The 24,993-nt window shown below is 42.4% G+C and overlaps 3 protein-coding genes across 3 annotated transcripts in view; all 3 read right to left on the bottom strand.

Moving 5' to 3' along the window:
• Positions 1-3,988, bottom strand: part of smurf2 (SMAD specific E3 ubiquitin protein ligase 2) — a 63,018-nt gene extending 59,030 nt beyond the window's left edge. The window contains exons 1-2 of the mRNA XM_035947701.2: positions 3,670-3,988; positions 3,382-3,455 (exon numbers count right to left, since the gene is read on the bottom strand). Coding sequence (XP_035803594.1) covers positions 3,382-3,433 — 52 coding nt within the window. The 5' untranslated portion in view covers positions 3,434-3,455; positions 3,670-3,988. The remainder of the gene's footprint in view (positions 1-3,381; positions 3,456-3,669) is intronic.
• Positions 3,989-6,408: 2,420 nt separating this feature from the next.
• kpna2 (karyopherin alpha 2 (RAG cohort 1, importin alpha 1)) lies at positions 6,409-11,358 on the bottom strand. The gene is made up of 11 exons (XM_023269278.3): positions 11,337-11,358; positions 11,001-11,123; positions 10,766-10,906; positions 8,975-9,063; positions 8,596-8,864; positions 8,225-8,319; positions 7,821-8,084; positions 7,495-7,728; positions 6,977-7,159; positions 6,729-6,878; positions 6,409-6,644 (listed from the first exon to the last, which is right to left on the bottom strand). The coding sequence occupies exons 2-11, from the start codon at positions 11,055-11,057 to the stop codon at positions 6,555-6,557; spliced, it is 1,572 nt and encodes a 523-aa protein (XP_023125046.1). The 5' UTR covers positions 11,058-11,123; positions 11,337-11,358; the 3' UTR covers positions 6,409-6,554.
• A 1,898-nt stretch (positions 11,359-13,256) lies between these two features.
• Positions 13,257-24,993, bottom strand: part of LOC111567909 (nucleosome-remodeling factor subunit BPTF-like) — a 29,594-nt gene continuing 17,857 nt past the window's right edge. Inside the window, 18 exon segments of the mRNA XM_023269279.3 lie at positions 13,257-14,070; positions 16,189-16,375; positions 16,865-16,949; positions 17,438-17,630; positions 17,803-17,979; positions 18,065-18,222; positions 18,224-18,580; positions 18,925-19,150; positions 19,285-19,367; positions 19,469-20,955; positions 21,079-22,252; positions 22,469-22,698; positions 22,798-22,909; positions 23,000-23,136; positions 23,607-23,774; positions 24,250-24,490; positions 24,598-24,721; positions 24,823-24,973. Of these exon segments, the coding sequence (XP_023125047.2) occupies positions 14,031-14,070; positions 16,189-16,375; positions 16,865-16,949; positions 17,438-17,630; positions 17,803-17,979; positions 18,065-18,222; positions 18,224-18,580; positions 18,925-19,150; positions 19,285-19,367; positions 19,469-20,955; positions 21,079-22,252; positions 22,469-22,698; positions 22,798-22,909; positions 23,000-23,136; positions 23,607-23,774; positions 24,250-24,490; positions 24,598-24,721; positions 24,823-24,973 (5,330 nt within the window). The 3' untranslated portion in view covers positions 13,257-14,030.

The following is a 24,993-nucleotide window of genomic DNA, read 5'->3' as shown; positions in this document are numbered from 1 at the left end:
TTCTGTTGTTTTTTGTCTTTTTTAAAGGAAAATACTATATCATTCAGTTCAAGATACCTGTGACTAAATGTTTTGTTCCTTTGTAGACAATCTCTGACCTGGAAGTTGTAATGTGTAAATGATAAACTGAGGCATAATGTTGTTGAAATTGAATTAGTTTTTCTTAACAAATTTCAGGTTGTTCATAATGTTTTTAAAAAAAAGACTGTTCCTTAAATGTGAACATTTTCAGAATGTACGTTTTTGCACTAAAACAAAGGAAAAACTTGGAGTTGTGGTTATTTATAGGTAATTATGTTATGATTTTACTGGTCCGGTCCGGCTGTATGTGGCCCCTGAACTAAAATGAGTTTGACACCCCTGCTATAGAGCTTCCTCTCCTGCTCAGAACTCTGCTTTGGAATTTGAGAACAACAGTAAAGGAACTCAGTCAGCTGATCTACAGGACAGGACTGACTACACGGACTACATGACATGATATTAAATAATTTTAAAAGAAAGTTTCCATAATGAGGGGTTGTTGGTGGTACTGGGGAAATATCAAGCACATTGAATAATAAATGGAAGTATGAGTGCTGGATTTCTGTTGTTCTTTAACAGGAAAAATGAGTCTTGAGAGGTGTATATTATCACTCAGCATCAAGAGGAGAGGTGGTCTGCGAGGTCCTGCTCTCGCCATTTTTCACAGTAGACTCGCATTCTTTGCATTCCACCAGGAGACCACTGCAGTTCATCTCAAACTGCGGAGACAAACTAATTCACAACCTGACAGACTCATGTGGCTTTCAGCATGAAAGTTGTGTACAAAGAAATAAGACATTTCAAGACAAAGGACAAACCAAGCACGGCCAAACCCATGAAAATACTGTCAAACATGACATATAAATGTGGATAAAGCAACGACACAATTGTTCTGGAAGCAAAGCAGCTATAACATGCTTGTTTCAATCTTACACTGCACAATTTTCAGAATGCCGAGTACCCTATATTCTTATTTAAAATAAGGCTGCACAATATATTGTTTCAGCATTGACTCTGCAGTGTTTGCATCACAGGAAGTAGGACTGAACCAAGGCAAATCAACTGAAAAACATGAGAAAACTATCACGGTTCTCATATTCCATGCATAATCTACGAGAGAAGCTCCTCAGATACCATATCATTTACTCAGATTTAAGCTTTTTTTTTTGCTATTGTCACTACACATGACTAACTTGTCTGACATTTTAAGTCAGCATTACAAAGCTCTGTATGATGAGTGCAAAGCCAAATCTGAGCACCATCCAAAGTAAAAAAATATTTTGGATAGTCCATAAATCATTTTTTATCATCATTGCAGATGCACTCCCCGATAAAAAAAAAAAATCACACACATTACTCTAGAACAGGGGTGTCAAACATGCGGCCTGCGGGCCAAAACCGGCCCACCAGAAGGTCCAATTCGGCCCACAAGACGACGTTGTAAAGTGTAAAAATTACAGAGAAGACATTAAACTGCAAATTGTAAATTTGTCAAACTATAAATTTTAAATAATTTATAGACAAGTTGTTTTGATCATAAAGTAAATTACTAGATTGCTCATTGTTCTTTTGTCATTTTGTGTCTCATTTTTGTAATATTTTGTCTTGTTTTTGTTGTTTTTGTCTGACTTTCATCGTTTGTCTCGTGTATTTGACGTTTTGTCTCATTTTTGTCGTATGTTTCCTTTTTGTCTCGCTTGTGTTGTCTATTTTTTTGTTTTTTGTTTCTTGCTTTTGTCATTTGTTGTCTAGTTTTTGTCATTTGTCCATTTTTTTTGTCATTTTCTAACTTTTTTGTCAAATTGTCTCTTTTTTGCTTCGTTTCACGTCGTTTATCTCACTTTTTGTCATTTTGTGTCTCATTTTTGTAATATTTCGACTTGTCTGTCATTTGTCTCATTTTGTTTCCCTTTTGTCTCACTTGTGTCATTTGTCTATTTTTTGTCATTTCTCACTTTTCTCATTTTATCTCGTTTGTCCATTTTCTGTCGCTTTCTAACTTTTTTGTCTATTTTGTTGTGTTTCGTGTCTTTTGTCTCATTTTTTGTCTGACTTTAGTCATTTTGAACATACTTTTTTGCTCTAAAACAAAGGGAAGAGTTGGAGTTGTGGTTATTTCTAGGTTATTATACTGTGATTTTACTGGTCCGACACGCTTGAGAAAAAATTCGGCAGAATGTGGCCCCTGAACTAAGATGAGTTTGACACCCCTGCTCTAGAATGTTTAATTCATGTTTAACGTCCTTTTTCACCCCAATATCGTGCAGCTCTTCTTCAAACACCTTCTTATTACGCAGTGATACACCATAAACTTGTCATTAAAAGCTTGCTGTCATTGGCCATCTAGTATCTCCAGTTCATTTAATCTGCCTCAGTAAGATCCCTGCTTGTTGTCTGCGCTTATTCCAATCAGAAACAGCCCCAGCTTCAATATTTGATTTGGCTCTCCCTGATGGAATATCAGGTAAGATCCTGGACATGCACCAAAAAAAGGGCAACTGTCTGACCCTTCTCCCAGTCAAAACAACGTGCTGCTCTCATGCAAACCTTTTCTTGCCGTTTGTGATGAAAAAGGCACAACTGAGGGAGACAAGGAGAGAAGGAGTTGTTCAAACACTGCATGCAACAAACTGCTTCATCTGCAAAAAGCCACGTTTAACAGAATGTAGAAGTAATCGGGGGTCAGCGGTTCAGGCGGGACTGTTGCTGCAATACAACTAAACGGTGACCTGTTTAAACTACAACAAACAAAAGGGAGGCAGCTGGCTATCGGGGGACAGTTATGGGACGCTGCTCGCTGTTCGGTCGCTCACTCTGGTGACCTGTGGAGCCGCCTGTCATCCCAGCCGAGGCTCGCTCTGGCCGGAGACCGGAGCTAACTGCCGGGCTAAGCTAACGTCAGCTAGCCAACTTTAAGTGAGCCCGTCAGTCAGCAGAGCAGGGTCGTGTAGCGCTGCTGAGCCGAAAATACTCACAGGTTATTTAGAAATTCAAGTTATTACCTCACGTTTCGTCCAATTCTACCGCACGACAGCGTAACTACCCCGCTCCGGAACCCGTGTTATAGCTGGCGGTGGTAGGCTGAGACTACTTCCAAGAACAATAATGTCCAAATTCAGCGTTACCTCCACGCTCACCGAGCCGGTTTCCCCACATAAAGCAACACTGTGAGAAACAACTAATATTTACATTCATGTCTACGTGTGTTTTTACACTCAGAAAATCGTGGAAATGACAGGAGAGAGAACCGGCGCTAAGCCAACTCTATGGCCCATGGGAACTGTTCCCGTCCAGCAAATACACGGCGCCTTCCTAGCTAGTGTGTGGGAATATTGGGGATTTAAAAGCGTCGCTAGCTACCTGTTAATCGCAGCTTCACAGGGCCATTCCGCCGGACTCCTTGGTTAGACATGTCCTCTTGATCCCAGCCTTCACTGCACGGAATATAGATGTGTGGTTAAACGTGAAAAACTGCAAGGTTTATCAACCTCTCCGCCAGTTTTTAGACAATAATGGAGTCAAAGCATTGTGGCCCGGATGTGGACTGAACTGCCATAGCGAGAGCTCACAAATGCGAAAAATTAAAAAAAAAAAAAAAAGAAAGAAAACGGCGAGTGTAGTAGCGCTACTGCTGCAAACTGCATTTACTAGGAAGGACTTTCCGCCTGGTCTGGAGCGTGTGAAGGAGCCGCCGTGGAAGTCGCTGCTAGCGCGGTGTTTATCTTCACATCTTCGGAGGGGGAGAGCCTCTGCCTCGGACTGGAGTCCTCCTCTCTGCTCGGCGAGAGTGGAAGTGCGGAGCCTCCGGGGGAGATCCGCTTCAGGAGGCGGCGGCTGCTGGGAGCTCACCGCTGACGACAGCACTCTCTGGGGGAGTGAAACATTTCAGGAACATGTGGCACATAGCTGGGAAGCAACAACACAGGTCCCAGTGTTGTGCTGCAGCTGATGATGAGCAGCCCAGATCACCGGGTTGCACTTTGATGGCAGGAGTAAACACGGCTCCCATTTACAACGATTTATGACTTTTTTTTTTTCTACCAGGGGCGTAGCTGCTATCTATGGGGGCTCTCACCTCTAACCCGGGTAGGGAACATTACTCAGGCTGGGAATGTACAATCTCTTACTTTTTTATGTTCATTTTTTTTGCTTTATTCAGTTCAATGCAATTTTATTGACACTACCGTTCAAAAGTTTGGGGTCACCCAGGTAATTTCATGTTTTCCATTAAAATTCACACTTTTATTCATGTGCTAACATAATTGGCTCCCCGAGACCAGGAGTGTCACACTCATCTTCGTTCAGGGGCCACATTCAGCCCAATGTGATCTCAAGTGGGCTGGATTGGTTAAATTACAACGTAATTACCTATAAATAACCACAACTCCAAATATTTTCTTTGTCTTAATGCAAAAAGGTACGTTTTGAAAATGTTCACATTGAAGGAATTATCTTTTTACAAAACATCCTGAACAACCTGAAGTTTCTGAAGGAAAATAAGTTCAACAACATTATGCCTCAGTTTAACATTTACACATTACAACTTCCAGATCACAGTGTCTACAAAGGAATAAAACATTTAGTCACAGGTATCTGGAACTGAACGATACAGTATCTTACTTTTAAAAAGACAAAAAAATAACAGAAACAAGGCACAATAGTACACAATTAGACAGAAAATGACAAAAACGAGACACAAAACAACCAAAAAATGAGACAAACGACACAAATCAAAACAAGAGACAAAAAAATTGAAAAAAGTTAGAAAGCAACAAAAAATAGACAAGTAAGACAAAAAATGACAAAAAGGAACAAAACGTCAAAAATAGCCAAAAAAACCACAAATGAGACAAAAAGGAAACACAAAACGACAAAAGTCAGACAAAAACCAACAAAAACAAGACACAATAAAGCAAAATACGACACTGGAAACAGATGTAGTGAGCGGAGAATAAAAACTGTGACAGATAAAAACATCAGCGTGGACGCCGTGGCTTTCAGTTTAATACATGAAATAAACCAGATTTCCATCACGTTTTCTACAGCTGTTTTCCACAGCTGGAGGTTTGACTGATGCTCCTCTTGTTGTGTCCTCTTCTTCCATAACAGAGGAACTTCATCCAGCAGGAGAATTGGCGCCACCAGCTGTTTATCTCAATGAATTCTGATTTGCGTAACAGTAAAGATGGAAATGCACGAGTAAAGCTTTCGGAAAGTTGTTAAAAAATAAAAAAAATAATAATTCAGATGGAAATTTGGCTATTTGGATGTATTATAGTGAGGAGAAGGAGTATTAATAACCAACAATGGTCCTGTTATGTTCAAGGGTTTCAGTGCAGCAGTCATTGGAAGAAGTATTGAGATCCTTTACTTCAGTAAAAATACCAATACAGAAAAAAAAAAAGTTGCACACTCTAATAGTGTGTTGGACCACCTTTAGCTCTGGCACTCATTCACTGTGGTAACATACTGAATTGACCAGGTCTTTCCATCAGTGGAGTTTTTCTTCCCTGATGGTCATGGACATGTTCCAAGATGATGATGCCAGGATTCATGGGGTCACATTGAGAATGAGTGGATCAGGGAGCATGAGATGGATTGTCCTCCACAGAGTCCAGACCCCAGCCCCATTGAGAATCTTTGGGATGTTCTGGAGAAGACTTTGCACAGTAGTCTGACTCTCCCATCATCAATATGAGATCTTGGTGAAAAATTAATGCAGCTCTGGACAGAAATATATGCTGTGACATTGCAGAAGCTTATTGAAATGACGCCACACTCAAAGCTAAAGGCAGTCCAACAAAATATTTGTGTGTCTCTTTTTTGGGGGGTGTAAAGTAGCAGAAAATGGACACACTCAAGTAAAGTACATCACTTGAGTAAATGTACTTAGTTACTTTCCACCACTGGAGCCACTAAAACCAATACCAGTCTCTCATCTATGTATTTAGAACTTGTGAAACAAAACAGTGAGCAGTAGTTATTAACATATTTCACAACTCTACAGAGGTATTGCAGCCATAACTCTAAACAGTAAAATAACACCATAAATTATGAATGTATGACCTCACTCACCGGTAGCAAGTTGAAAAGAGTCCACATTTGGGTCAATGTATCTGCTTGATTTAGTTTTGGGAGAGTGGATTTGGGTCAAACTGTGCTGGGAATCAGCTCCACTCAGACTCACTGACCCACTGTCAACACGTAGAACTGAATCTCTCAACTCAAGCATCATTATTTTTAAGCCTGAAAACCCAAATTTAGATTAAAATTATATTTAAAACTACCTAAATGCATCGTTACATTTCCTGCATGAATCCACACATACACTGATTTAAGAACAGTGTAAACTTAATATACTAGATGGTGATAAATTAAACCTTCACACATAATCCAACAACTTTATTTACAAACTTGTTTCACCAGTCATGTTAAAACAGTATGTACAACACATACAAAAACAGCACATGAACAAAAGGACAAACAGTAGCGATGAGGGAAGAGTACAGTTCACAGTAGAGGTAGAAAATCATCTAGAAATTGAAAGTGCTCTGGGTTTCACTGATCTGGAACGCGTAACCGTCATCGGTTGCTTCTGGGGCCACACACTGCACCTCCTCCTCCTTTAAAAAAAACAAAAAACAAACAAACAGTACAGTAAAACTTGGATCCATACAGAAAAATCAGTTAAAGCATCTTACACCTACCTCTTCTGAGAAATATTTCTCGATCAGATTGAGGGCAGCTCTGTAGATCGTCTCGTTCTCATGAGCCTGCAGCGCCTCAATCTTGTCCAGTCCACCGCATTCTTCAATCATCAGACTCAGCTTGTCTGATTCTCCAATTTTATCCCCGGCCTGACGACAGAACACATGACAACGATCCAGCCACCTGTTAATGAACTGATCAGACGTGTTTCACAGACGTTCCTAATATGGGCTGACAATCCACTCACCAGGAAGATGTTGGTAATTGCATCCAAGATGACGAGGACAGTTTTACTGTCCTTAGAGGAGAGCAGATTCAGAAGAGGCTCGATCACGTTGGCCTGCACCAGGTAGACCACCTGCTGAACGGTGCCCCCACTGGTGAAGTTTGTAATAGCCCACACGGCCTCTTTCTGAGTTTTATAGTCGCCCTGCAGCGAAAACAGATGAGGAGGATGAGTTACATAGACCTGAATGTTGAAGAACATCTTGAACAGCTGCATCTCCAGTTTCCTCCCACAGTCCAAAAATATGCTGATGTTAATTGATTGTTCTAAATTTGCCCGTAGGTGTGAGTGTGATTATTTGTCCTGTTTTAAATTACTGTAGTGTTTTTAAGTTATTTTCTTGTTTATTTACTGTGAAGCACTTTGGTCACCCTTTGGGTTGTTGTAAAGGGCTATAGAAATAAGCTTTGATTTATTTATTGATTGATAAAAATAAAAGTATATTCCCTACAAGTGAAACAAAAACCAGCAAGCCATACCCTCACTAGCACTTCAATCATGTACGGAACGAGGCCTGCGTTGATGACCTCCTGGATTTGGGTGTCCTTCCCTGCTGTGATGTTGGACAGAGTCCAGGCTGCCTCCTTCTGAATGTTGGCCTTCTTGTGGCGCAGCAGTTTGGGGAACATGCCCAGGGCTCCAGCATCCAGCACCGCCTGGGTCTGCTCATCTGTACCGGTCACAATGTTGCCGATGGCACGCAGCGCAGGAGTCTGAAGGAAAAGTCAAAGTGTCAGCGGAATAACACAACGTACAGCTGAGCATCACTCTTCCATCAAAACACGAAATGAGACTTCATACGTACAACCACAGGCAGCTCCTCGAAGCCGAGCAGCTTCACCAGGCGAGGGATCAGACCAGTCTGCACCACCACCTCGATGCGGTCGTTAGGACCATCTGTCAGGTAGGAAACGGCCCAACACGCGTCCGCCAACACCTCCAGGTCGTCATGGTGCAGCAGACGGATGAGAGCAGGGAGGATCTGCTGGATCGCACCGATAGGAGGGGAGGGGTTCTTGTTGCGGCAGAGGTTTGAGAGCGTCCACGTCACATTTCGCAGGTAGCCGGCCTGCAAAGACACCAAACATGAGAGAGGGGTAGGTAGGTTTGACATGGAGGGACAGTTAGTTGAGCCAGGACTCCACCTAGTGGCCAGTAAGGTGAATGACTGATCAAAAGACACACAAAAAACAATAAAAGAAAACTTACACTAAATACAGTGAGGTCAGGGACAGCCAGCAGACTGAGCAGAGGGGTCACAGCTCCATTCTTGATCACCCTGTCTCTCAGAGCCGATCCATCACCTGCATTGAAGAAAAACCAAACATTCATAAAAATTAACCTTTCCTACAGTCAAAAGTCCTTTGGCTGACCGGGCCTTCTCTGAGGAGATGAGGCTCGCCCAATCAGTAAATTCTTTTAAATCCCTTCTTAAAACCCACTTTCCAGTAAAGTTCTCCTTTGTCACTATGTTCTACCTGTCAAAGCACTTTGTGAATGTTCTTCTGAAAGGTGCTATATAAGTAAAGTTATTATTATAATACAAGTGAATATAAACTTGAACATATTGGATCAATTACCAGCAATATTTCCCAGGGCCCACACTGCTTGCTCGCTGATGTGCTGGTGTGGGGAGGTGATCAGGCTGATGAAGGCAGGGATGGCCCCGCCCTCCACGACAGCAGCCGTCTGATCAGACGTCCCGGAGGCGATGTTGGTCAGAGCCCAGGACGCCTCAAACTGGATTGGAGGACAATCTGCCAGCCCCAGGAAGGAGACAAACTTGGGGATGAGCCCAGCGCTGATCATCTGGTCGATGGGGGGATGTTTGTCGCGGGACAGCAGCTTCCTGCATTCAGGACGGTAATCAAACAATCAAAATCATTAAGGCTGCAAGGAGTCGCTTTAAAACGTGCAGTGAAGCTCCGTTCTCGATGCTCTTTAATAAACAGTTATTACCGTGCAGCCTGTGTGGCCTGGAGCTGGGACTCAGTGGTTCCGCTGTTCAGTCCTGCGACGATCTCTTCGACCGTCCACTGTCTGAACGCCTGCAAACAGTCACAGGAAGAAAGAATAGAATTTATACTTTATTGATCCTTACTAGGAAATTATTTGTAACGGCAGCATTTGACACACAGACAACCCACAAACCAGACAGAACACCAACATTAATAGTCTAATAATGATCTAACTAATAGTCATATCTATAGAAATCGGGAAAAAAAGAGCAGTAAATCAAGGGAAAGACAGGAGATTGGCACAAAGGGCTGCACAGAATTTGCAAACAAGTGAAATATGCTGTCTTTATGAGTGTACAAAGACCTCTTTTTTGAGACGAGTATTTTTTTTATTGTTCATATGGTGCTTTTTAATAGATAGGAGGATGCTGAAAAAGCTTTTGTTGGTGTACAGAGGCCATACTAGTTTATGTTATACCTAAATATTGATTTTATGAATGGAAATTACACAAAGTCCATTCTAAACATGAAGAAAAAAAACTGATTCTGTATTGTGTCAATGCGAGGACAAGCATTTCAAGTACAATCTGGGTGAATAAACTCACTAAGTTTATTTTTAATTTTCAACCATAAGGTCTTCGATAGAAAATTATTTGCATATCATGTTTGTAATATCTTAGAAAAGTAGGAATTGAGTTTTGAGAACTTTAAAAACTTTAATTTTGCTTGCTTGATCTACAAGGTGGGCTCGCCTCACTCCCCATGTCTGACTTTCTTAACTTTCATATCGTCCTGCAGGTCAAAATTGACCCGGTTTAAAGTTTGAAAATGTGGAGAAAAAAAATATTTTCAGTGAAACTTCTGATGTCCACATTTTTGGGAAATCTTTGAACATTTTTTGGTGGAAAAAAGAAATGTTGAAAATGTTTAAGAACATTCACAAAAAAAAGAAAATCAACCAAAATCCAGTGAATTTCGCTGGATTTTGGTTGATTTTTTATGTGAATGTTCTTAAAGAAAATATTAGAAGTTTTAATGATATATATGGAATCACTTTAGATGTTTTTAGGATTTTTTTGGAAGATTTTTACTCATTTTTTGAAAATATTTACAAGAATTTTCTTGCCAAATTTGGGGGATTTTTAAAAAAAAAAAAAAATAAAGCTTTTAAAGAATTATTGGAAGTTTCTTCCTGAAGGTTTTGCAAATTTTCAGAAATTTGGGGAATATTTTTGCTGAATTTTTGGATTTTTTTCAGACAAGGAAACAATATTTTTTAGTGTCCATAAATGAGGACCACAGGAGGGTTAACCCTTTGATGCACAACTCGGGTCAAGAGATACCCATACTCCATTGAATGGGTATCTTTTGACCCATTTTGTGCATCAAATGGCTAAAAGTAGGGCTCACAACGGCCTCACGACCAGGGCCTCCTCTACACAGAAAAACAGCCTTTAGACAAAATGCCGTTTCTGTGAAGGCCAGTAAGATCTGGAACAGTTCTCCACTCTCCATAAGGGAGTGTCCCACGTTAGCAACCCTCAAAACTCACCGTGTGGCTGAAAGTTAATCAGTCTTGCAACCATTGACCTTTAACTTCTTTATGTATTCTTTGTGCTTTTATTGTCACCTATTGTCCTATGTTTCACTGTAGAAATAAAAGATAATACTACATAGATTGCAGCAGGATCGTTGTTAATGAGTGTTCCATTGGATATAAATAGCATTTAAACGGATCAACACCAATACAGTGACCGTTACCTCCATTTATAAGCTGGATTTAAAGTCTTACCTGGCAGTTCTGGTTTCTTTCTTGAAGGGGAGAAGTGGCCTCTTCAGGAAACGCAGCCACATTTCTCCTTTTGAACATCTGGTCATCTTTCTTGGCCTTGCGGAGCTCCACGTTCACCTCCACCCTCCTGCGGCGAAGCTCCTGCATTGATTCCACATGAAACCAGGTCAAACATCTACATCCGTTTAGCTAACGGAGCTGGACGATGCTAATTTAGTAGGGATATAAAACTCACATTAGTGTCTTTGCCTTTGTTCTTGAACTTGTTCAGACGGGCGCCGTTCTCAGACATTTTTCAAGTGACACAGGAGCTCAGCAGCAGTGACACAAAAAGTAAACTTGGTGTTGTTTTATTTTCCTGCAAAGAGATTCAAATAATATTAGCTTAACTTTGAGCTGCCTCGTGATTCTGTAGAGACAGAAACGATAAACAAGTAAAGCTAAGCAGATTTGATATTTGACAGGAAATGCAGTAACTACCACACATAAAATATGTAAAGCTGCATTTTAAAATTAAAAAATTCAAATGACATTGGTTTTAAAGCGCTACATAAACTTCTAACGTGCTTACCTCTTTCCCGAACAGAAATTTTGGTGTGTTGAGAAAACGCCGCTGACCTTTAAATTCCTGCTACAAACTCCTCTGATTGGACAGTTCGAGCTGGAGCGTCCAGCCGCCTGCGATGATTGGACGGTTCGAAAAAAATCACATCGCGCAGAGGAAATAGCGTCACTGAGGGAAAACATCGCGAGATCTCCACAGCAGGATGGATTTATTTGAATCTGAACGTGAGTCAGTGCCGTACCGTATTTTTTTATTTTTCTACGTCAAGGCTGGAAGAGAAGAACTGTTCCCAGACCAGTGGATTTTAGTTCTAAGAGGAATGATTTACCATGCCTCAAATATACTTTAATAAAGCATTTTAATTAATATCCATTCTAAAATCAAGACGAACAAATCTGTCTGTCTGTCTGTCTATGTATGTTACATTTAATGATTTAATGTCTGTATACGTTATGTATGGAAATGGCAAATGTGGCAGATGTACTTTCTATCAGTCTGCTCGTTGGCTAATCATCTGAATTGGAAAAGGATTCTTTAATCCATTATTGTTTGTTTTTTATGGTGAAACGCTTGGTTATTTTCGCTGTCGATTAATCTGTTGATTGTTTTGCTGATTAATCAGTTAGTTGTTAGGTCTATAAAATGTCAGAAAAACTCCAATCTGTGTGTCCAGAAACTAAAGATGGCAGATAGTTTTGTCCACAATACAAAGTATACTGACAGAAATCTGAAAATATTCACGTTTAAGAAGGTGGAATAAAAACTTTTTGTGTCAGGGTGACTAATCAGTTGCAAAATAGTAAATTTAAGATCTGACAAATAATCAATTCATAATTGCAGCATTATTTTTATACCACTCCTGCATTATATTTTAGTTGTTGATTAAACCCCAAAAACATTTCTGAAAAACTACAAAACTGCGACTTTCCATCTGAAATATATAAAATATTTAGAACAATTTCTGCACAACCTTGTTTAATTTGCCTGAGAATTTTATAGTGTGAAATATAGATATTAATAAATACATCTGTGAGTTTTTTGTTTAATATATCAAATGCTTACTTTTTTGAAATTATCCCACTTTCACCACAATTTTTACACATTGAAATCCGAGGCATGTTTGATCACCTGAAAGCCTGAAATTTCAGTTATTTCTCATCACACTGTTGATTTAAAATGGAATACTGGACATGTAGATCAAATAATCTCTGATTATTTGTGAATTCAAAAATGAAAAAAAAAAGGAGCGGTCATGAAAAGTGCCATCCTTAAGCACACATTAAAAAACAAAATGATGACAGAAGTCAAGGAACAATATGTTCTGAGCCAAGTAGCTGCATGTCACAATAATACAAAACATATGCAATATTTTTAAATGTGAAAGATTTGGTCACAAGAATGAAAAAGTTTTTCTTGTTGAAACTCTGTAACAAATTCAGCAGATATGACAAGCTTTTCCAGGAAAACAAAAATACTGGTAGATAGCTTAAATTCAAGTAGAAAAAGGTTTCTGAAGTTTCAAAATGGTTCTCCAAATACAACTAAGAAAAAAAAATCTTCTGTATGTGCGCATTTTTCTCCTTTTAGGACCCCACTTCATAGGCATAATGCTTGGTTTGGAGGAGACTTGACATGTAGTTTTATGTAATTTCATTGGAAAATATCACTGCACTAAGTAATTATAATGGCATTAGCATAATTATGTAGATCTGTTGGGATAGTGGGATTATTCTAGTGTGAAATTTTCATGTCTAGCCATGTTTATTTCACTCAATGCATCAGCATATATAAATAATAAAAAAAGAACATCATATGGGCATTTTAACAAGATAAAAAAAACAAAACGTGATTTTACCAAAAGAAGCGTTTTAAAGTTGGATAAAAATGTCTCTGATGTGTCCATCAAAAATACATAAGAGGAAGAAATCAGTCTTTTGAATTTTATTAAGTTCCATATACATCAATATTTCTTCAGCTGTAATACAAAAGAACGGAAAAGAAATCAAGTCAAAATCTGACTAATTTTTTTACAAACAGGGCAGGAACCTTCCGACACATGGTTTTAACCTTCCCAGCCACTCACTACTACAAAGCGATTGATTTCCAATAGCTTATTACTGTACTTTCAGTAGAATATGTCCAGATATCCAGAAGTTTAACTGTGTCTCATGCCGCTTCAGACTAAACAATGGAAATGGAGAGAAGAACATCGTTCCACTGTGATCTCTGAATTTAGACACAAAACTCTTGATACATGATGCTCAGTAAAACTCAGCCGTTGTGTGTCGGCGTTCAGCTTCCTATTTCACCGGACATGATGACCAACGAGGATGGCCTGAGGGATTCTCTTTTGCTTTTTTTTTTTTTAACCAAGTAAGAAAAAAATAAAAAGGCTGAGATCAAAAATAAAGTACATGGAAATATGAGAGCTCCGTAAGAGTCTTTTCTCCGAGGTAAACTTTCTTCTGAAATGCCTCAAGTTGTTGTCGCTCCTCTGATGAAGACGGGTCCAAAAAAAGGTCCTGAAACGGGCAGAGGGCAGCTCTGCCTCGACGAGTGCCGGCCGGTCGCTTCTGGACGCGGAAGTCAGAGGTGCAAAATCCCAAAACACGGTGCGAGGCAGAGTCCGTCACAGAGTTACAGTTCAGAAAAGCCATATTTGTGGCAAGTGCATTTTGTTTGCGCAATGTGCGACGCTTTCTAAGAGGCTGAAGAAGACTGAAGCTTGTTGTTATGAGACCTACAGAATGCGGAGAAAGGGGAGAGTTGAGAGCCCTTTGCATCGTTTTCTTTCTGTTCTCAACAACGATCAAACAGACACAGGAGGATGCAGAGGGGTCGGCATAGCAACCAGCAGCCATGTTGGATGTAATTAACCGGGAATGCCTTTATAAGCGAGGAAATTTTCCACAACTACAAAACTGAGGTTACTTCGTGAAGCGAGGAACGAGGAGTTCCTCCATGTGTTAGTCCCGTAAAATAATCTAAAAGGATTTTTTTCATTATTACTTAAAACGATCAGATATATCAACAACAACTGTACATGATAAAATTTATGTACATTCAAGACGACAACCTATCAAGCTGAACCGAGGGCAGGAAACATACAAGAACACCTCATAAATATCTCTCTATAATAAAATAGGCAGCTTTCTCTCAACAGATCCAACCCGAAGAAGCAGAATAGAAATAAATACAAGTTTGTAACTAAAATGTACTTAAAACCCAACTGAACAGAACCTAGCTAGCATGATTGATTGTTCATAAAGGCCAATATTGAGATCTGGGATGAGAACGAAGCAGTCCCCTCAATTACATTATGAACGTGTCAACATGGCTGCTATTTCATTATTAGTGAAAACTGTGAAAGCACATTTGGTGTTTGTGTGTGTGTGTGTGTGATTCTGTTTTGGTTTTTTTCATAATTCTTTTTGCTGGTATGGGAACACAAAGTTTGAATGTCAGTATTACTAGAGACCCCAGCATCCAGTCCAGACTCCAGCTAGACTGGCCCACTTAAGAATCTGACAATCTGTAAGAAAGAAGAAAATGGGATGGCATAAATCAAAGGCATGCAGCAAAAGGTGAACAGACACAAGTGCAGGATGGTACACAGTACAGATGTAACACGGCACTAAAGGGCTGATAAGACATTACGCATGTCTTAATGTCTGGCAGCTCTGTTGAATTTTCAGCAGCACCAAGTGACAAATAACCCTCTGAACCCCAAAATCCACCGGCTGTTTGAAAGGTGTGTTATGTTTAAAACAAAACAATTCCTGGATTTTTAACCTTTAAATGGTCCTTGTGTGACGTGCCGTTCTGTTGGAAAACTTATCCAATTTAATCCTAATATTGCATTTTAATCACTTTACTCTACGTGTCTCATTTAAAAATGCACCAAAAAGAAAAATCACTTGCAGAAATTAGAAAAAGTTTGCACTAATGACTCAGCTGTGACCCACAGTCATGTGACAAAAATTCAGGAACTATTTGGATGAAGTGCAGACTTTGTTTACACAGAGCAGAGAGGAGGCAATCGTGGAAACTAGGGATCGACAGGAAAATAAAATATAACCTGGCTCAAAATAGGTATACAGAGGAGCGAATTGTGTGAAGATACATTCAGCACGGTGAAATATCTGAGCGAACCCGAACATTCGGATATTCGTCATTAATATTCGTGATTAATATTGCTTTATATGGCCACAATATTTATTTTTTATTTTATTTATAAGCACATTTCTTCTTATTTTTTAAAATAATTGTATTTATTTGTCTTTATATTTCTTCATATTCCTTTTATTTGCTTATTCTTTTATCGATCTTTTCTTTTTTTAATTTGGCACTCTCACTACTCCATAGAAAATGCTTTTTTTACCGCAAAAATGATGAAAATAATATACAAAAATAATTATATACTGCAAAATCCTGTGATAGAGCAAAAAACCCGCGATACCAAATGCAATTTTGGTTGTACTGTTTCTATAAAGGTGCAGGACTTTATCATGGAGTGAAAAATGAATCCACACGGAGTAAAACAGAAGCAAATAAACACTCAGAAACTGCTCCGCGGTTCAGAGGGTTAAAAAACATTTAACAGCAACTCTAGTCTACAAGTACAGCGCATTCTACTGCTCATTTCTACACACATGCTAGTGGTACAAAGAATAAAGAAAGTGAAATGCAGCCATAAATGCACAAACTAAAAAAAGATCGAATGAAACCAACAGGACAGGATTTCTGAATAAGCCGGTGAGGATGGCCAAGGCTGAACGGCAAATGAACAAGCATGGAGGTCGAGGACGAAAACTTGGAAACCTTGAGAGTCATTAGGTGTAAAAGTACTTCATCTCACCTGCTCGCTTTGAAACCTTTAAGCTTCTGTACAAAGAAGGCTTCGAGCACCTCGGCACACTGAAAGAAGGGCGTATCGTTGGGGTTGTAATAGCGGCAGTTGTCGAATATTTTGGTCACGTCTGCCACAAACTCCGTGAGCTTGTGGTAATGTCGCTTCTGCAAACGAGTTTCCATCGTGGAGAAGTCTGTGAGGGAAAGAGAAATATGTGAAGCAAAGAGGATAATATACACACACCAGGGCTGCAGCTATCAGTTATTTTAGTAATCGAGTATGCTGTCGATTATTCTGGCCATTAATCAAGTAATCGGATTCTGTGCTTGGCGTTACAGCATCAAAAGAGGAAGTGAGGGCGCTGTGCAACAGAAATAACCGTCCTGGGGGAACACGGGTTGACATCTATGGTGTATTCTAAATATATAGTATAGTACAGGGGTATTGTACATATATATAGTATAGTACAGGTGTATTGTACATATTATCTAAAACTGAAAAATCAGAGGAGCAACACTCTGTTTAAATGTATATTCATGCAGTCTGGCTACAGTCAGTCTGGTAACAGTTTGCTCCAACAGGAGGGCAGCTGCCCCAAACGTCTGTGCAATGCTTGAATAAACAATTTAATGGAACTTTTGAAGAAAATAACCATAATCACTTCACTCTCATTTAGTCTTACCCATTGGCTCCTTTATCACACGATAATAATCAGGAGCGTCATGAGGATCCACTGGTTCGAGGAAAGGCCAGGCCATTTTGTGAGACTGAAAAAAGCAAAATAATTATACATTTTACAAATGATGCCAAACTCACCAAATGACCACAGGTAAAAATATCATTTGATAAGTTAAATATTAGCAATAAATTTACAACAGTTGAGAAAAGGCCAAACGACAATAATCATATTATCGGTGTTGTTTAGATGACTGAAGTTATCCAGATTGTGACTCATTTTTAAGTGAAATTAAAGCCCAGGTGTGTAGAACATTGCTGTTTTTCTGGATTTTTTTTCGTACAATTTCTCTTATTTTCCAGGGGCAGATTTCAAAAATGTCCAAATTTTGCAGGACACAGATAAAGCCAGAGAGCTAAATCTTTCACACTGTTCTTTCTACAATAATTTCAACCCACAGAAACAAACTGACCCCCACTGGGTCAGAGGAGTTTTAGCAGCATAAAGGGGACCAACACAATATTAGGCAGGTGGTCATAATGTTGTTCCTGATTGGTGTTTAGTCCCACAGGTGTTTACCTGTAACGAGCGTAATATTCTTTTCAACCCCTCATAGTCTTTGTCAGTGAGCGGCGTGAGGACCGTCATGGCGTCTTCTGTCGACTGACACTGCGGACACACGTACACGTCGATGTGATTGGCTTCGCTCTGCAGGATGCCCACACAGCGCCCGTGGTACCAGTTCTGACAGCGATCACAGCCGATGTAAAACCTGAGTGAAAATCGAAAACGTTCTGGTTAGCACACCGAAGAATGAACCAACAGAGATTCATGCATAAATACCACTCTGCATTTCAGAGACTGTAGCTACCAGAACAGATCTGACAATGCTAACGGTTACACTTAAAGCTGAAGACAGTTGTGTAATGTTTAAGGAGCCCTACTGCGATTCGTCATATGGCGTCCGGCAAATGCAGTACAGCTCCTCAGTGCTTCCTCCCTCTTGACCACGTTTACAGTCGTTACACACAAAGTCCTCCAACTTCTTGGCCTCCTTCTCTGTGATGCCAACACATGCACCATGAAACCAGTTGGAACACAGGTCACACCCGATATAGAACCTGGGAGAGAAGAATCATTTCAGTGGCAGTGATGTAGCTGACTCAACATTAAATTAAAACGTTTTTGAAATGAGGTAGCGCTCACTTTGACTCGTCGTAGGGAGTTTTGCAGATACAGTACAGTTTGGTGTCCTTCTTGTGATCCTTTGAGGTAGAAGAGAGCTTCTTCTTCTTCTTGTGTTTTGAAGAGCTGGAATCTCTTTCTTTGTCTCTGTCCCTATCTCGGTCCTTGTCTCGGTCCCTTGTCTCGATGTCTGTCCCGCTCTCGGTCTCTCTCCTTGTCTCGATCCCGGTCTCGGTCCTTATCTCTGTATCGGTCTCTGTCCTTGTCTCTGTCCCGTTTCTTGTCCTTGTCGTGATGCCTGTCCCTATCTCGGTTTCTGTCTTTGTCTCTCTCGTCTTCCTTCTTGCGTTTATGGGACGAGGAGGATGAGGTCACTGTGTGGGGGCTGTGAGAGGAATTTGTAGAGTGAGAAAGATGGGAGGCATGGGAAGAGTGGGAGGAGGCTGCCTTTACGGTAGCTGCAGCGGCCTGGGTGATAGCAGCTCGGGCTTTTTCCTTTTCTCTCTGTAGCCTGGCGATGTCCCGCTTCAGCTCCTCCTGATGGACAGACATGACATGGAATGGAATGTACTATATCCTGCAATATGTCTAAACATGTTGCCTGTTAATGCTGCAGTAAATTGCACTGTGGACTTTGCTGCTATTTGAACTGTTTGATCTGATCAGTAAAAAGCCCTGTGATTGGCTAAAAATGCACTTCATGGTCACAAAGCTAGGAGGATGTTCTGAAGTCTAATTTCCTCTCTTGAACTACAATATGCTAAAAGGTTAGTTGGAAATTTTGGCCCAATGATGCAAGAAAAACGCAGCCTACTGCCTGAAAGAATGACTTTCTAACTTCTATACAAAACCATGTTGGTGAAGGCTGAATGTGTGCTGACCTGTACTTGCAGCTGCAGCTCCTTGTCCAGCAGGGCTCTCTTCTTAAGGATTTCCGCCTTCAGCTGCTCTTTGTGCTTATACAGCAGTGCAGTCAGCTTTGTGGCATTCTGCTTGGAGCGTTTCTGCTCCACCACTTCTTCCTTCTTTCGTTTCTTAGCTGCCTGCTTCTCATCCTTCTCGATCTTGTCGAGGATGAACTTCATCACCTGGTTGCACACAATCATTCTGGAGACAGAACAGTCGTTTTGTTTGGTTTAGCTGGTGGGGTAAAATCTCATATCAGAGTGCATCAACAGTTGCCAGTTTAAAGGGTTCAAGGTAAATTATATTGAACATTTCTGTGAGTTTAAGATCCAAACCTCTGGTTCTCCTCTCGTTCAGCAGCAGCCAGAGTCTTCCTCTGTTTCAGCTGATCTGCTGTGGTATTCTGCTTCACCACCGCCTGACAATTGCAAAACTTTCTGTTACTATGTACAATATCTTGACAGTTCATGTATAAATGGTGCCAGACATCAGTTAATTTGTTGTTCTTTGGAGTCTCACCTGCTTTTGGACACCATCCCCTGCGCTCACAACTTGCAGATTCTGATCTTTCTGTTCCCTTTTAGCCTCGTGGTGTTTCTTTTTCTTTGGTTGTTGTTGGTGTTGCTGCTGTTGTTGCTGCTGCTGTTGTTGATGCTGCTGCTGCTGCATCCTCTGAAGCTGCTCCTGGACGCTTGCTGGCGCCTGTATAGTGACCATGTTCTGGATCTGATGGGCCTGAATTTGTCCCCCAGTTTGCTGGATCTGGATAGGCAGCTGCAGTTTGATCTGTTGGGGAACGGCGCCACCCTGCTGCTGTGCCTGCGCCTGGATCTGGGCTTGGATCTGAGCTGCAACATGGGGCGGCAGGGCAGAGAGGAGCTGGACTGGCTGTTGGAGGCCCGGGACAGTGATGAGTTGATGCCTGATAGGAGACTGGACCTGAAGCTGAGGCTGCGACTGAACTTGGGTTTGGTTCTGAGGTTGGAACTGGACTTGGAGCTTCGCTTGGACTTGAGGTTGGGCTTGGACCTGAAGCTGTTGCGGGACTTGGGTCTGTTGCGTCGACTGGACTTGAAACTGGGGTTGGGATTGGACTTGAGCTTGAACCGGTGATTGAATGTGGACCTGGGGTTGCTGTGAGGCCTGAGGTTGAATCTGGTTTTGCTGCTGGAACTGGACCTGAACCTGGGGATGGAGTTGGGTTTGGATCTGGGGCTGCGGTTGAAGCTGTGTTTGGGCCTGAGACTGAACCTGAGGCTGTGACTGAACCTGGAGTTGTGGTTGGACCTGAGGCTGTTGCTGAGCCTGAGGTTGGGTTTGCGGCTGTGTTTGAAAAGACGCGTGTACCTGCTGGTACTGAGGTTGGACCCTTGGTTGGAGCTGGGCCTGGGGCAACGTTTTGGTTTGGGACTGAAACTGCACCTGAGGTTGAATCTGAGGAAGGGACTGTACTTGTGTTTGTGGTGGTTGCTGAACCTGTGGCTGAATTTGCGCTCGAGGCTGAAACTGAACTCTGACTTGCGGGTGAAGTTGAGCATGTGCTTGGAGATGCGCTTGCCCCTGAATGTGTGACATTTGTTGGACTTGGCCACAAGGCTGGACCTGAACCTGTGCACGGATTTGGGCTTGAGCTTGGGGCTGAAGCTGTGTGTGGGTTTGGGGCTGGAGGTGAGGCTGTGTGGGTCTCACAGCGGTTACAACAGAGGAGACGGGTAATCCCTTCATATGAACCTGCACTGATGAGACTGGAATTTGAGACATCTGCTGCACGGACACGACGGCAGGGTGCTGGACTTGTGCTTGAGACTGAGGAGTCAGAGATGCCTGAGGCAGAGGGGTGATGGGGGAGTGTGTGGAGATGGGTGCAGGGGCAGAGGCAGGTACAGTGGCCAGAGCAGGTGGCTGAACTGGAACTGCAGCCTGTTGAGCCGGCTGAACTGGAGTCAGGGCTTGAGATGAGGCTGGAGCCCATCCTTGAGGCGGAGCTGCCCTCTGCTCTGTTAGAGCTACAACCAGAAAGAGGAACAAAGTATTAAATTCAACTAATTCTGAAGTCACCTGACAGGAAAGGAAACCATTGTATGTAGACTGCAAGAGGACAGTGTTGATGTTTGCATGGGGTTTCTTACCTGGCACTGAAGGTGTTGTAGATGTGGCTGTGACTGGTGTGACAACAGCATTTGCCACACCAGCATGAAGGGGAACAGGAGCAATAGCTTGGATTTGAGGTGGAGCTTTGGCTATGGACGGGACAGCAATGTGGGTGGACACAACAGCTATGACAGGAGCAGAAACAGGTGCGAGAGCAGGGGTTGGAGCTTGGACAGGTGAAGGAAGAGAGGCAGAAACGGGCATTTGGGCCGAATTAATGTCGGCTGCTGCAGCAGCAACTTGGTTAACTGCCTTGACTGATATGTGGGATAAAGCAGGAGCAGTAACATGCGTCTGGCCAGGGGTTGATGTTAAGCCTGTCACAGGACTGAAGGCACGTGCCTGGATTTGAGGTTGGGACGCAACATGTGTTGGGACAGGGAGCGAACCTGCAGGTTGGGTTGAAGGTGGTGTAAGGTTGGAGACTTGAGTCTGGACCACGGCTTGGAGTTCAGCTTGGTTTTGTGGAGGGGCTGTGACTGAGGTGAAGATCTGTTTGTGTGTCATAGTTACGCCTGCATTTTGTGTTGCAGAAGGTAAAGATCTTGCCACTTGGGACTGTGAAGCAACTGAGGCTGGTGTGGAAGACAGAACATGCATGGAGGACTGGGCTGCAACTTGTGGCAAAGCAGGCATAGGAGCAGATATTTGTGACTGTGTGGGGACGTATGACGGGGTAGCAGCTGATACTTGTGTTTGGGCTACAGCTTGTGGTGGAGCAGACACAGGGGCTGTGACTGGGGTCTGCAGAGGGACTGAGGCTGGGGCTAAGCTTGGCATTTGTGTTGAACCTGCAACATGTGTTGGGGCAGGCAGAGGGGCTGTCATTTGTGTTTGGGCTAAGGCTGAGGGAGTTGTCTGGACTTGTGCAAGGGCTCTCGCTTGGGTTGGTGTGGACATTTGGGTTTGAGTAATCTGGGCTGGGGCAGGTTTTGTAGGGGTAGCAGCGGTGGGAACTGAAGTTGAGGCTGATGAGGATGGAGGCATAGGAGTGAAGAGGAATCGTTGGACCTGGCCACTGGGGGGCATGGCTGCCTGCATTAGCTGCTGGCCAGGGCCTGGGATGACTGTTACACCCTGGGGGATGATTTGGAGCTGTCCCTGGGTCTGGCCTTGACCCTGGATCACCACCGTCAGACCTGGGTTTCCTCCCTGCAGAGTTACAGACAAAGGAATCACATTCAGCTACAAGTGACCTAATCTGTTCTAATACAGTGCCTTTAAAAACAATGGTATAAAATATTTTTAAAAGAAAATAAAAAGATTTAATGAAGAGGTATAAAGACAACAAACTGTGAATGCATGGAGTTTCCACTTTGTTTTGTAAATAAGCAGAAAAAAAAGGACGATAGCAAAAATGTGCCTTACCTGTGCACCCTGTGTGAGCTGCATGAGCTGCGCCATAGTGAGTTTGACTTGACCCTGCTGTGGTCTTTGAGGCTGAGACGAAGCTACAGGGGACTGTCCAGGAGCTGTGGTGGCTGCACAAGGTGATGCTGCAGGACCTCTTTGAGCTGCAGCTCCCTGCACAGGAGTAGAACCAGGTACAGCTGCAGGCTGACCACGGCCCATCGGGGTTGCAGCCTGCTGAACCTGGCCTGGAGGGAAAGATGATTTATTATTTATTGATATTTGTAATATTCGGGTTACAAAGGTAGCATTCATTTGAGAATATAATTATCAGTTGGACAGAACACCTTGTTGAGCCAATGTTGGACTTCTGATCATTGTTGTGCCCACAGAGGTAGATGGAGAAAGTGTTTGGTTCATCGTCATGCCAGGCTGTGTTTGGCCTCCTGCTGTGGTGGCCTAGACAACAAAGACAAGAGGAAAAAGCATCAGCAATTATATTCAGTATCTTTAGGTAAAATGAAAAGTCTTCTGTGAAAGACAGAGGACCTGCTGTTGGGTAGCTGAGGCAGAGGTTGTGGCTCTGAGGTTGACCTTGCCAGTTGTGGGATGTAGTGTGCTGTATGTTCTGAGGTTCGCAGGAGGCCCAGAGGGGAAAATGCCCAGGACTTTCTGTTGAACTACACCTGTTGATAAGAACAATTAGGTAAGGTAGGAAATAAATATGCTCACAAAGAGATACATGTCAAGGATGCATAGAAGCAGCAAAATGTGCACTGTGTGTGTAATTGTGGAAAAGATTTTTGCATTGTCTTGGTAAAAAAAAGAAACAAAACAAAAAACAAGACTGAACTATCTTCCTCCCTCAGTTTATAGGAAAACAGTTATTTATACAACGCAAGAAACAGAAATGATTTTAAAACTGTTGCACACAACGTTAACAAAAAGTAAGCTCAGCTTTCGGCCAGAGAACCTAATCTGGAAAAAAAAAATAAATAAATAAATAAAAAAGAAAAAGACACTGGTGGCATCACTCATGCTCAGTGTAAATACTTCATCACATGGCAATTTTTGCCTCTCACGCCACACTCTTCCATCAATTTTGGCGAATGTGAGCCAAAAACCAGCAGAAATGGATGACACTCGTGCTCCCTACCTCCTTGAGTAGTGGGCATGTTGAGCGTGACAATCTTGCTGTTAGCAGGGAGGGGCAGTTTGGCGGTGAGGACTTGGCCAGCCACAGTCACTGGGCTGCCAGCAATCTGGAAGGTTTGCTCTGTGGTGGTGATGCTGCTAGCCACAGTGGCCACCGAGCCAGTGGAGGCTGCAAGACACACCATGCCACCTGCAGTCACGTGTACCCACAAGGGCCACCACAACAGCCAGTCTACAGCTGTGGTGTCCACTGTCCGGATCCAGTCAACGAAGGGGCTGATACTTTGAAAATTTGCTATTAAAATGTTTCATATTCTGATGATACACAGGCTTACGTGTATTTCTCTTGGATATACAGAATTCAGAATTTTCATGAGATTCAAAGTGGACACCACGAGCCGCAAAGCCATTTATATTTGCCAATGTGGAAAACTGACACGAAAAAAAAAGTCATGCTGATGATTCCCTTTTAATATGGCTGTCAAACGATACTAAAAAAGAAAAAAAAGTTAAAAAATGAAATGAACAACCGGATAAAGTCTCGTAGGTTCGTATGATGAATTCCTTTGAATGTCCTCCTGCCTGATGATGATGGATGGAAAGGAACATAACTGAAGACCACTCTTTGTCTTCCACCTGCTCACCTGAGCTGCTGTTGTTGTTGTTCTGACCCTGCTTGACCCAGGAGGCAAAAGATTGATGGAAGTTCTTGTCTTGCTGGAACGGAACTGGAGAGCCCAGTTTGGAGGCCAGGACCATCTTGGTTCCAGATGTTGCTTGACCCATCCTCTGGCCTGTGGACACTGGGGTGCTGGGAATGCTGGCTGAGGTGGTGGTTGTGGAAGCCGTGGCAGGAGTACCTGGTCTCTGCTGCTCAAGACGTTTCTAAAACAAACATGTTACAATGTTTTACGTATGTAGAGAGTTAGCCCACCTCCAAGCCTCACACTGTTGAAAACACCTGTTTGGATGCAATGCGCTGCAGTTCCTACCTGCTGGGCAGCCAGTCTGGCCTGCTTCAGCTGATTCTCCAAATGGGCCTTGACTTCCTCCGCTGTCTTCAGAGTCGCCCCGGTCTTGGAGGGATCTAAACCCTGAGACTTCTCTCTCTCCAGTCTGTAACACCAAAGAAAGAGTTGGTGAATTATTTCTATCAGAACAATGAAGTGTTCCCTAAAATAACAATGAGGAGAGGTGGTTTGTTGTGTGTTTCTTACCTCTCTGCAAAGGCTCTGATCTCCCACAACTCCAGGTCCTCCTCAGGTACCCATGTCTCCACGGCGATAGGCCCAGTCAGCTTGGCTGGTTCCTGCTTCTTGGGTCTCAAGGCGCTTGAGCGAAGGCCTTTCCTCTGTGGAGTCGGGGTTTCTACTCATGGAAAGTCAAAC

Source organism: Amphiprion ocellaris, chromosome 19, assembly GCF_022539595.1.
Source record: "Amphiprion ocellaris isolate individual 3 ecotype Okinawa chromosome 19, ASM2253959v1, whole genome shotgun sequence".
NCBI lineage: Eukaryota > Metazoa > Chordata > Actinopteri > Pomacentridae > Amphiprion > Amphiprion ocellaris.
Note: the sequence above shows the minus strand (reverse complement) of the source record. Positions and strands in the feature narration are given on the sequence as shown.

What these genes read in the sequence shown, in the direction of transcription:
- kpna2 (XM_023269278.3), bottom strand. Translation starts at nt 11,057, where the DNA reads ATGTCTGAGAACGGCGCCCGTCTGAACAAGTTCAAGAACAAAGGCAAA. An exon ending in CAGGCCACACAGGCTGCACG is followed by an intron (nt 8,865 to 8,974) that starts GTAATAACTGTT and finishes TCCTGAATGCAG; the next exon opens with GAAGCTGCTGTCCCGCGACA. An exon ending in TGATTGAAGTGCTAGTGAGG is followed by an intron (nt 7,160 to 7,494) that starts GTATGGCTTGCT and finishes TTTTCGCTGCAG; the next exon opens with GGCGACTATAAAACTCAGAA.